The sequence below is a fragment of the Schistocerca piceifrons genome, chromosome 3 (assembly GCF_021461385.2).
Source record: "Schistocerca piceifrons isolate TAMUIC-IGC-003096 chromosome 3, iqSchPice1.1, whole genome shotgun sequence".
Classification (NCBI taxonomy): domain Eukaryota; kingdom Metazoa; phylum Arthropoda; class Insecta; order Orthoptera; family Acrididae; genus Schistocerca; species Schistocerca piceifrons.
Window position 1 is genome coordinate 152021281 of NC_060140.1, and position 12146 is coordinate 152033426.

Below are 12146 nucleotides of genomic sequence, written 5' to 3' on the forward strand. Positions count from 1 at the left end.
AATGTATGCTGATGTTACTACAAGATGTTTCACTGGATGACAGAATGGCGATGTACTTCCAACATAATGGATGTCCGGCACATAGCTCGCGTGCGGTTGAAGCGGTATTGAATAGCATACACTCCTGGAAATGGAAAAAAGAACACATTGACACCGATGTGTCAGACCCACCATACTTGCTCCGGACACTGCGAGAGGGCTGTACAAGCAATGATCACACGCACGGCACAGCGGACACACCAGGAACCGCGGTGTTGGCCGTCGAATGGCGCTAGCTGCGCAGCATTTGTGCACCGCCGCCGTCAGTGTCAGCCAGTTTGCCGTGGCATACGGAGCTCCATCGCAGTCTTTAACACTGGTAGCATGCCGCGACAGCGTGGACGTGAACCGTATGTGCAGTTGACGGACTTTGAGCGAGGGCGTATAGTGGGCATGCGGGAGGCCGGGTGGACGTACCGCCGAATTGCTCAACACGTGGGGCGTGAGGTCTCCACAGTACATCGATGTTGTCGCCAGTGGTCGGCGGAAGGTGCACGTGCCCGTCTACCTGGGACCGGACCGCAGCGACGCACGGATGCACGCCAAGACCGTAGGATCCTACGCAGTGCCGTAGGGGACCGCACCGCCACTTCCCAGCAAATTAGGGACACTGTTGCTCGTGGGGTATCGGCGAGGACCATTCGCAACCGCCTCCATGAAGCTGGGCTACGGTCCCGCACACCGTTAGGCCGTCTTCCGCTCACGCCCCAACATCGTACAGCCCGCCTCCAGTGGTGTCGCGACAGGCGTGAATGGAGGGACGAATGGAGACGTGTCGTCTTTAGCGATGAGAGTCGCTTCTGCCTTGGTGCCAATGATGGTCGTATGCGTGTTTGGCGCCGTGCAGGTGAGCGCCACAATCAGGACTGCATACGACCGAGGCACACAGGGCCAACACCCGGCATCATGGTGTGGGGAGCGAACTCCTACACTGGCCGTACACCACTGGTGATCGTCGAGGGGACACTGAATAGTGCACGGTACACCCATACCGTCATCGAACCCATCGTTCTACCATTCCTAGGCCGGCAAGGGAACTTGCTGTTCCAACAGGACAATGCACGTCCGCATGTATCCCGTGCCACCCAACGTGCTCTAGAAGGTGTAAGTCAACTATCCTGGCCAGCAAGATCTCCGGATCTCTCCCCCATTGAGCATGTTGGGACTGGATGAAGCGTCGTCTCACGCGGTCTGCACGTCCAGCACGAACGCTGGTCCAGCTGAGGCGCCAGGTGGAAATGGCATGGCAAGCCATTCCACAGGACTACATCCAGCATCTCTACGATCGTCTCCATGGGAGAATAGCAGCCTGCATTGCTGCGAAAGGTGGATATACACTGTACTAGTGCCCACATTGTGCATGCTCTGTTGCCTGTGTCTATGTGCCTGTGGTTCTGTCAGTGTGATCATGTGATGTATCTGACCCCAGGAATGTGTCAATAAAGTTTCCCCTTCCTGGGACAATGAATTCACGGTGTTCTTATTTCAATTTCCAGGAGTGTATTTCATGACAGGTGGATTGGTCGTCGAAGCACGTTCACCGGATCTGACGTCCCCGGATTTCTTTCTGTGGGGAAGTTGAAGGATATTTACTGCCGTGATCCACCGACAATGCCTGACAACATGCGTCAGCCCATTGTCAATGCATGTGCGAACATTACGGAAGGCGAACTGCTCACTGTTGAGAGGAATGTCATTACACGTATTGCCAGATGCATTGAGGTTGACTGACTTCATTTTGGGCATTTATTGCATTAATGTGGTATTTGCAGGTAATCACGCTGTAACAGCACGCGTTCTCAGAAATGATAAGTTCACAAAGGTACATGTATCACATTCGAACAACCGAAATAAAATATTCAAACGTACCTACGCTCTGTATTTTAATTTAAAAACCTACCTGTTTCTAACTTATCGTCTAAAATTGTGAGCCATACGTTTGTGACCGTTACAGCACCATTTATTACAAAGCGAAAAAAGTGGTCCAACTAAAACATTCATATTTCTTTAAGTACTACACGAATATGTAATAAAAATGGGGGTTCCTATTTAAAAAGACGCAGTTAATAACCGTTTGACCTATAGCAGCGCCATCTAGCGGACCAACCGTAGTGCCCTCAGGTTTCGCCCTTCAAGCTAGACAAGTTTCGTTCTTTTTTAGTTTTTTCGTTTGATGCTTATTTCGTGAGATATTTGGCCCGGTCACGATCAATGAACCACCTTGTATACTCGACAAGTATCGTGTGCCGGCCAGTTGTGTTTTGCTTTGTTGGTGGTTCAATCTGTTCTGGACATTTCTAGTCTACTGTGTAATGGAGGTTATTGATATCGAAGTCCTTATGACATTAGTTCTGGAACGACTAGTTTTGTGGGACAAGACTGTAGGTACTTATAAGAACAGAATACAAACAAGGAATGCATGGATCGAAGTTTGCAAAGAACTGAACGAAGCGTTGAACGACGTGTGACAAAGACAGAGACGACTATGGTAAGTACAAATCTTTATTTTTTAGGTTAAGTACAAAATTTTTTTACGTCAGTGGCACATTAAGTTTTCCATCTACAGCACCAATTTGTTCTTGGCTCAAATTTTCCAGCTATGTTTTCAAAGTCGTCTTTGTTGGGTAGAGACATACATTCATAACGCAGAGACCAAATAACTTGACACACACATCTGACTATTTTACTGGTTATGGAAATGCTTAACCAATTTTTAATTTTTTAAGATGATAACAAAAATATACATCCTTTAGGATTTTTTTTTAATTTTAGCTTTCGTTTTCTTTCCCACTCACATGATGGTAATTTCCAACGTTTGTAGAGGCTGGATACATTCTCGGAAGGATGTATTAAGGCGTTGAATGAATCTCTTCATTCGTGCATGTAAATCGTCAAAAGTTCGTAAACTCATCCGAAAATAATTAAAAAAACTTGTCTTCATCTCCCCTTAATCCTTCAAAAAGAATAAAGAATGCACCCACTTCGTCTCTTCTCATATTGAGTGGATGGACCCAATGCACACATCCTCTTCTTCTGTTTTTCAAACGCTAATAGCTAGTCGTGCTCCATTTGTAGTCGAGGTCAGCTGAACATGCACAAGACACGGAAGGACGGCACAGCATGCCGTGCGGCTGTCGGTTACGTGTGAAGAGGCGGTAGGTCCAGTATCGGCCCGGCAAAAATACCGGCATGTCGGCTGCCGGGTTGATGTGAAATAAGCCTATCCGCCTGCCGGATTCGTCCCGGGGACCGGCACGCCTTCCCGTTCGGGAAAGTATATGCCTTAGTTCCCACCACCATTATCAAAGGTTGTAGGAAATATGTCCCGCCTTTTTTTCTTTGTAACCAAACATGTTTCAGCACCTCTGTGCCATTATCAGTGGGGTTTATTGAAAACCGCAAAAAGTGAACGTTTTAGGCTGTAACCGATCTAACAAGTTCGGGTAAAAAGGAAAAAAGCGTGTTTACAAAAAGGGGAACCTATACCCTATAATTTAAATGCAGACACAGAAAGAAAGACAAGAGCTGCACATCCATATTATCAAATGTGCCTGTAATAGAACTTGTTTCGAAAATTGTCATATATCACGAACAAATTTGTTCCTTCTTCAGACTGATTCGTCTATTCTTGTGACTGATTACGATGAAAGTTCAGTTTCTGAGAATTTTATTGTTATTTATGGTGGCGGGGGGAAGGGGAGGCGGGGTTGAAAGTAGATGCCATAGCTGTCTTCCACTCGCTGGGCGCAGAAACGTGTGTTCTATCTTGTGCTACTCAAGCCCAGGTTTGATAAAAAAAATATGTACATTAAAAGGAGCAGAATTAGATGAAAACCATGTAAGGACATAATATTAGCTGAATATAGAGTACGTGAGTTAAATAAAAATATTGCTCCAGGTGAGGCTCGAACTCACAACCCCGGCATTGCTCACGACTTACTGTCTATAAGTACCGTGCGCTAACCGATTGCGCCACTGGAGCACTGAAGCAAGTGAGCCTTATGATAGTTTATGATGCGGTTTAAGAGTAGGTTTACATATTTTTTTTTACAATTACTGTGTAAGATATTTACTGTTTACATTTTTTGTCCTAATCTCTTTATATTCTTACTGCTCGAGTGCAATCATTGTTCCTAGCGTTATTAACTCTGAGGTGGTTTTGAGTCAGAGAGGTTGGTTGTGAAAATCCTGTATTTTGGAATTTGAAGTATAAAAACTGGAATTTCGCTTAGAAGGTATTGGTAAAAATCTTTTTTAAAATTTATTGACTCTGTGTTTAATCATAGAATGCTCCTCTACCAATTTATGCATAATTTAATAGTTATGAACACTGGCTGAAGTATTCAATATTTTGAATTATTATGCACTCAAATAAAACATTTCGTTGCTGTTCCACACATGTTACCTCGATAGACACCCATATATGTTTACAGTATGTTTTGACATTAATTCATGCGCAGAGATCTTATGCTGTGAATATCAGCTGTTCAAAATAAACACGTACGCGTCTGTTGCAGAGATAATTTACATATACGTAGCAGAACACGTATTTTTACGTGGTCTCATTGTTAAAAAAATACATTGTAAATTGTGTTACGTAGTACTTACTCAATTATTGTTGCAATCAAGTATTCGGTTTTCCTATTGAATAGAGCACTCGCCGAATTCGTTCAAGTGACAGGTAATTATTAGTAACCTTAAATAGATAGTTCCTAGATAACTGACCATTTCTCTTTTTCTGGTAGTCATTGATAGTATCCTAATTATAGACAAAAATACCGGTCTCACTGTATTACAGGCACATTTCGTTTGCTTTTTTGCCGTACATACTAAATAACATAATTCTGCTGCAGTGTTTTCTTGCAGACTATGTCGAGTATCAGTTGATCATGAGCTGGTTTGATGCGTCTGGGATAGCTAGTCTTGCCAAAAATGCCCTGAAAGAAGCGCAGAAAACCATAGATAAAGCACTAGATATAAAGGAAGATGAGCAACATCCAGAGACACGAGATCCCACATTAGAAGCTGCAAGCGACGACTTTTTCGCTACATGGGGATTGAAGTCAGGAGTGGACACACTGGCGACGGATAAGCCTAGCGATACCGACATCTCGTCCCAAAAGGAGTCGCCGAAAGGAAACAGTAAATTGAATATGACAGCAAGTTTATGGGGTTCTTTTACTGGATCTTTCTTTGAAAATCCTAGGACATCGGAAGGTAAGACATAACCATCTCAAACTTATATATCATCATTTGTTTAACACAAGCCATTTACTATTTGCGTCCCACTAAAGTTTTGTAGTTGCTTTCAAACGGAGACTATAGTAGCTACTTCCAGCAAGCAGAAAAGTAAAAACGAAATACAAGTTGTCTGATTGACCATTCTCACTGAGTTGTAATCTCTCAATCTGTACTGTACAGTTATACAAATATCTCTTATGTGCTATCATATATACCTCATTTGCCATTTCCTATTATTTTGAAGAGTACATTTGTCAGCACACTTAATTATTCAAATAACATCTCATTCTCGCCAGTTTCCACTATATGATACGTAATTGCCAACAAAATGGTCATAGGTTTTCTACTGATTGATATGCTAATTGTTGTAACTTTTTTTACAAGACCATATCTTTCTTTAAATTTTTTCCTCGACAGATTTTAGTATCAAAATAGGAATGCTCCGTCTCCTGTCAGATTTTCTCTCAAAGCTTAATCAGTGAACATCATTAGTGGTTCCTTTAAATTTCTTTTCCAGTGTGTAGTATATCCAGTTTGTATTGGACTGATCTTCAGAAAATGTCAACTTCACTGTGCTTCTCATTCTTTGCTTTTATGCTTTATCCTCACCTTGGATTACAGTGTTGTTATCATCAGCAATTACTGAAAGTGTGCAGTTTCAGATATCAGTGTTTTACAAAGAGATGATGTACACTGATTTCTGGTGTTGATGAGTATTTGCTATGAGTCATTGGGTCTGACCACTGATGTAATGTTAAGGACTGCTGTGGTGTCGCTTTTCGGGCATGTACTTACAGTTTTGGTTTTAGTTGGCAAAGCCAATGCATGTGAAAGCAGAAAGATGTAGCTTTGCCTGAGGTCTATGTTAGGTTGGAAGTTGACAGTTTGGTTGTGAGTTGGCAAAGCCAGTTTGTGTGAAAGTAAAAAATCATGGTTGTGGTGTCAGACGAATCAGTAACTTTGCCTGAGATCTAGATTATATTGGCAGCTGAAACTTCGGTTGTGAGTTGATGAAGTCAGTGAATGTGAAACTAACGGAAAGTAGTTGTGGTGACGACTGATCCATAGCTTAGACCATTTGAAAAAAAATTGTCACTCATATCACATCAACACGCATAAAGTTGCCATGTTGTTTATGTCATTTGTCACATGTTTCCTACATCACTGGTCAAAGCCCATAACTCGTTTATAGTATTCCTCAATATCCTATTTCTGGACTTTGTTCAATGTAATTTAGAGAGAATGTTATATTGAAAAAGCTTCCTGTATGACTTTCATGGATCAGTATTATTTTCAAAGTTCATTGGTTGATGGACGTAGTGTGTGAAATGCAGGACTGTGATTTGGGATTGTTTCTATCAGAGTGTCAGTATTTCTCCTGCAGCATATGGATGAGGCAGGGAGAAAGTCCTGTTCATAGGTCATAATGTGGCATAGTAAATGGTACATTGCCAATCTTGCATGTTGGCCCAGTTTAGACACAGTAGCCTGTAAATTTCTTTGGCATTCCAACCACCTCATCACATTCATTGTCATCTGGTACTTTCAGTATAAGACTGATAAACACCCTCTCCCCCCTCCGTCCCCCTCCCCCCCCCCCCAGACACACACAAAAAAAAAAAAAAAAATACCCTGCGAAGTGCACAGCAGGGGATAGTTCCCATTGTACCATACTTAAGCCTCTTGCCGATCTATTTAGGCATTGGAAGAATTACCATTTAAATGCCTCTCTGTAGTTAGCTTGCCTTGTCTCATCTCGTATAATACTAATTCTTAAAATGTTCACTGAATAGTTGGCATCTATTTTTTAAACATCTGCTAGACCATATTTTTCAGCAGTTCTGAGACACTTTCTCACGGGTCAAACGAACCAGTATCCATACTTGCTGCCCTTCTTTGTATGTGTTTCATATCTTCTGCTATTGTTGTTTTGTATGGGTACCATTTACTTGAACAGTATTTTATGATGGGTCATACAAGTGCTTTGTATTGATGATGAAGTCCCATACTCCTTGACAGAGCGTAGGGGACAATGCGGGAGACCTGCACCGCTGTACTAGGCGAGGTCCTCCCGGAGGTGATTTGCCATTGCCTTCCTCCTGCCGTAATAGGGATGAATGGTGATGAAAACGACACAACAACACCCAGTCATCTCGAGGCAGGTGAAAATCCCTGACCTCGCCGGGAATCGAACCTGGGACCCCGCACTCGGCAAGCGAGAACGCTACCGCGCGACCACGAGCTTGTAAATGACGACATTTGATGACTGACTGCATTTGTCCAGTATCCTACCGATGAATCAAAATCTACAATCTGCTTTAGCTCCATCAGTTCCTATGTGATCATTCCATTTCATACCCCTACAAATTGTTACACCCAGATATATGTATGAGTTTACTGACTCCAGTTGGGACTCACTGATATTGTAGTCAGAGAATATTACAGTTTTGCATTTTATAAAGTGCATTAGTTTACATTTCTTACCATTGAAGAAAATGCCAATCTTAGCACCACTTTTGAAATCCTGTCAGATCTGACTATTAATGCAGCATTTTCAGACAATACTTCATGATGTATATATAAAAAAAAAAAAAAAGGAACCTGTCCAAATTTGATCTCCAGATCACTTTCCTTTATTTCCACATGACCGTTTTTGAGCTGCTTGCTCATCATCAAATCTATTTAAAAAATTTAATTTAAATTACAACTAGTTCGAATTACAAGTAGCTTAAGATTTATGTTTTGCAAGCTTCAAAAACTTTACAAACTTAGCTACAATGCAACAGCTGACCAACATACCATTCGTTACAGTTGCAGAATAACAAACTGCCTATTGGCTTCTGTCTCGGGTTCTTCGGCCGACATTCATCTAATGATTTTTCTGACGTTTTGCCAGCACGAGTGGCTGGCATTATCAAAGCTTCACCCTCCATTGCCGGTGGTGAACTGGAGGCGAGCTCGCGGCCACAGACTATATGTACCTGGCGCGCGAACGTCCGAGGGCTTCTCCGTGGTCATTTCCGGTGCGGTTCTCCTCTTGCTACCTGCGACGGTCGTTCGCTGCAGTACGGGAAGCCAGGATCCGTTTACCTTAAGGCTTTCCTCTTTCTTGTTAAAACTGTTCGCGTGTTTTTGGATTTCTACAGCTTCTCTGAACAAGCGCGTGTGATAGTGCTTCTCTACAGCCAGAACTTCTACAGTGCTGTAGAGAAGCACTATCACACGCACTTGTTCAGAGAAGCTGTAGAAATCCAAAAACACGCGAACAGTTTCAACAAGGAAGAGGAAAGCCTTAAGGTAAACGGATCCTGGCTTCCTGTACTGCAGCGAACGACCGTCGCAGGTAGCAAGAGGAGAACTGCACCGGAAATGACCGCGGAGAAGCCCTCGTACGTTGGCGCGCCAGGTACATATAGTCTGCGGCCGCGAGCTCGCCTCCAGTTCACCACCGGCAATGGAGGATGACGCTTTGATAATGCCAGCCACTCGTGCTGGCGAACCGTCAGAAAAATCATTAGATGAACGTCGGCCGAAGAACCCGAGACAGAAGCCAATAGGCAGTTTGTCAACAAGTGGCCACGAAAGCCTTAACAATTTTGTGAGTTGCAGAATAACCTGTCGAATATGGAACTGAAAGTTAACTGTCATGATGAACCATAGGCTAGTTTTTTCTCTCCTTGTGCACTTGCAGTCTACATCAACAATTATTTGCCAGATTTGTTCCAGTCTCTGTCTTCCTCTATAATTTTTATCATCTACAGCTCCCTCTAGTACCATGGAAGTCATTCCCTGCAATCTTAACACACGTCCCTTCTTCTTAACGGCATTTTCTATATATTCCTTTCCTCACTGATTCTGCAGAGAACCTCATTATTCCTTACTTTATAAGTCCAACTAATTTTCATCATTGTTCTGTAGCACCACATCTCAAATGCTTCAACTCTCTTCTGCTCCAGTTTTCCCACCATCCATGTTTCATTAGTATACAATGCTGAGCTTGAAACAAACATTCTCAGAAATTTCTTCCTCAAATTAAGGCCTATGTTTGACACTAATAGACATCTCTGGGCCAGGAGTGCTCTTTTTACCAGTACTAGTCTGCTTTTTATGCCCTCCTTGCTCCATCCATCATAGTTTACTTTGCCACCAAGGTAGCAAAATTCCTTAGCCTCATGTACTTCATTATTTCCAGTTCTGATGTTAAGTTTCTCGCTATACTCATTTCTGCTACTTTCATCTTCCTTCAATTTATTCTCTATCTGTATTCTATACTCATCAGATTGTTCATTCCATTCAACAGGTCTTGTAAGTACCATTCACTTTCACTGAGGATAGAAATGTCATCAGCAGATATTGTCATTGATATCGTTTCATCTTGAATTTTGATCCAATTCTTGAACCTCTCTTTTATTTCTGTCATTGCTTCTTCGATTTATAGGTTGAACAGTAGGGGCGAGAGACTGCATCCTTGTCCTTCCCCTTTTTTAATCCAAACACTTTGTTCTAGGGTCTTGCAGCCTTATTGTTCCCTCTTGGTTCATGCATGTATTCTATATTGCTCACCTTTTTCTTCAGCTTACACTATTTCTCTCAGAATTTCGAACATCTTGTGCCATTTGACATTGTATAACACTTTTTCCAGATTGACAAATCCTGTCAGTGTGTCTTGATTTTTCTTTACTCTTCCATTATCAATTGCAAGGTCAGAACTGCCTCTCTGGTGTCTTTTCATTTCCTAAAGCCAAACTGATCATTATCTAGCAGATGCTCAATGTTCTTTTCCATTCTTCTGGATATTATTCTTTCAGGAACTTCGATCCATGAGCTGTTAAGCTGATTGCAATAATTCTCATACTTCTCAGCTCTTACTATCTCCAAAATTGTGTGGATGATAATTTTCTGAAAGTCTGATGGTATATCATTGGCCATATTCATTCTATGCACCAACTTGAATTGTTGCTTTTTTACCATTTCCCCAGTGACTAGAAATTCCGATGGAATTTTATCTATTCCTTCTACCTTATTTAATCATAAATCATCCAAAGTTGTTTTAAATTCTGATTCTAATAAGAGATCCTCTCACTCTACCCTGTTGGCTCCTGTTCCTTCTTCTATTATGTCAACACGAGTCCGTTCCCTCATAGAGGCTTTCAGTGTACTGTTTCCACGTATGTCGTCTCTCCTCAGCATTAAACTGTGGAATTCCCATTGTGCTCTTAAATGTTACTGTCCTTGCTTTTAACTTCACTGAGGGTGGTTTTCTCTTTCCTATATGCTGAATCAGTCCTTCTGAAACCCATTCAATTTCTTCATATCTTTTGTGCAGCCATTTCGCCTTAGCTTTCATGCACTTCCTATTTATTCCATCCCAGAGTGACTTGTAGGCCTGTATTCTTGATTTGAACATTTATGTTCTTCCTTCTTTCATTGATAAGCTGAAATATTTCTTCTGTTACCTATGGTTTCTTCACAGTTACCTTCTTTGTACGTATGTTTTTCTTTCCAACTCCTTCCTAACAGTGGCTAAAAATATTGCCCACCCCTCTTCCCCTCATCCCCCCTTAAGTACCAATGTGATCATTTGGCAAGTTAGTGCGTTATTTCTGAAAGACTGAAATGTGAGGCAGTGAAACTCATTTATAAAGGTGGGTATGAGTAAGTGATCTATAATTAAAGACATATCTCCCTCCAAGTTCTGCCTGTTTATTTGTTTAAATGATTAATGGAGAATCTCATATAAATATGTAAAACAAATAGTAACAAAGAGATAGAGGGGCTGGCCAGTACTTACCTCAGCTCAGTACAGCCGATAGATGCACAAAATATCAGTAGAATATCTTTGGCTTCCCTACCCATGCCTCCATCTTTGCTACCCTCCCTGTTTACCTTTCCCCTGTTGCTTCATAACCTGGGTTGTGAGTAACTGAATCCACTTTCCCCTCTTCCCCTTTCTCCTCCCTGACGAAGGAACAAAGATCCGAAAGCAGGAACGTAAATTTTCTGTTTATTTATTTACGTATTTATTTATTTTTAAATTGAGTTCCAACAGAATATGGAACAACTTTCCTGTGAATGACCGTTTTACGTCACTTCGGTGTTGCTTCCTATGAAGCCAGCAGTAAATGGTCTCACAAACTCAGCTGTGGTAGAGCTACATAATAAAAGTTATTCTGTTAGCATCTGTGAGCTTGCCAAAACACTCAATTGTATGAATTTTCATGTCCTTCTAGGGCAACTAGTCCTGGTGTTGGTGACATTCTATTTGCATGGATGGAGTCATAGTTAAATAACTAACTGAGAAACCCAGCTTTGCCTGGGTATTTATTTATAGCTGTGCCCTAGATTTCATATTATGGAACTGAGCAGGGTAGTGCAGTTGTTTCCACATTGGACTTATATTCAGGAGGATGATGGTTCAAACCTATGTTCAGCAATCCTGATTTGGGTTTCTCATGATTTCCCTAAATCACTTAAGGCAAATGCCGGGATGGTTCCTTCGAAAGGGCAATGCCAGTTTCCTTCTCTGTCCTTCCCTAATCTCAGCTTCTGCTCCATCTCTAATGACCTCATTATTGATGGAACGTTAAACACTGATCTCTCACTCCTCCTCCTCATCTCCTATGTGTGGAATTTCTTTTTGATTTATGAAGCTTCTTTGTATGCATCATTTGAAGTAGTATGGTTGGGGACATGAACAAGTGCTTATTTGCTTCAAACACGGGATAGACCATGGAAAAGCTGTGCTAACACACTGAGAACTTCAGTTGTTTACCATGTGAGGGAAAGGTACTGACGAGTGAGTTAATGTGTGACGGTTTTGATAAGAGCTACTTTGCTCCTCACTTTAGGAAGGTATTGCCAAAGAG

At 41.9% G+C, this 12146-nt stretch overlaps 1 protein-coding gene and 1 non-coding gene across 5 annotated transcripts in view; one reads left to right on the forward strand and one right to left on the reverse strand.

The window, feature by feature from the left end:
* Positions 1-3929: 3929 nt before the first annotated feature.
* On the reverse strand, positions 3930-4021 carry Trnai-uau. The gene is given in 2 exon segments: positions 3930-3965; positions 3984-4021. It is a non-coding gene; the product is annotated as a tRNA-Ile (tRNA).
* Positions 4022-4567: 546 nt separating this feature from the next.
* LOC124789769 (TATA element modulatory factor-like) overlaps positions 4568-12146 on the forward strand; it is a 178229-nt gene continuing 170650 nt past the window's right edge. For 2 of the 4 annotated variants that reach the window (XM_047257228.1, XM_047257230.1), the window contains exons 1-2: positions 4568-4720; positions 4893-5256. In XM_047257228.1, coding sequence (XP_047113184.1) covers positions 4929-5256 — 328 coding nt within the window. In that variant the 5' untranslated portion in view covers positions 4568-4720; positions 4893-4928. The remainder of the gene's footprint in view (positions 4721-4892; positions 5257-12146) is intronic. The other 2 variants (XM_047257229.1, XM_047257231.1) reach the window with 2 other exon arrangements.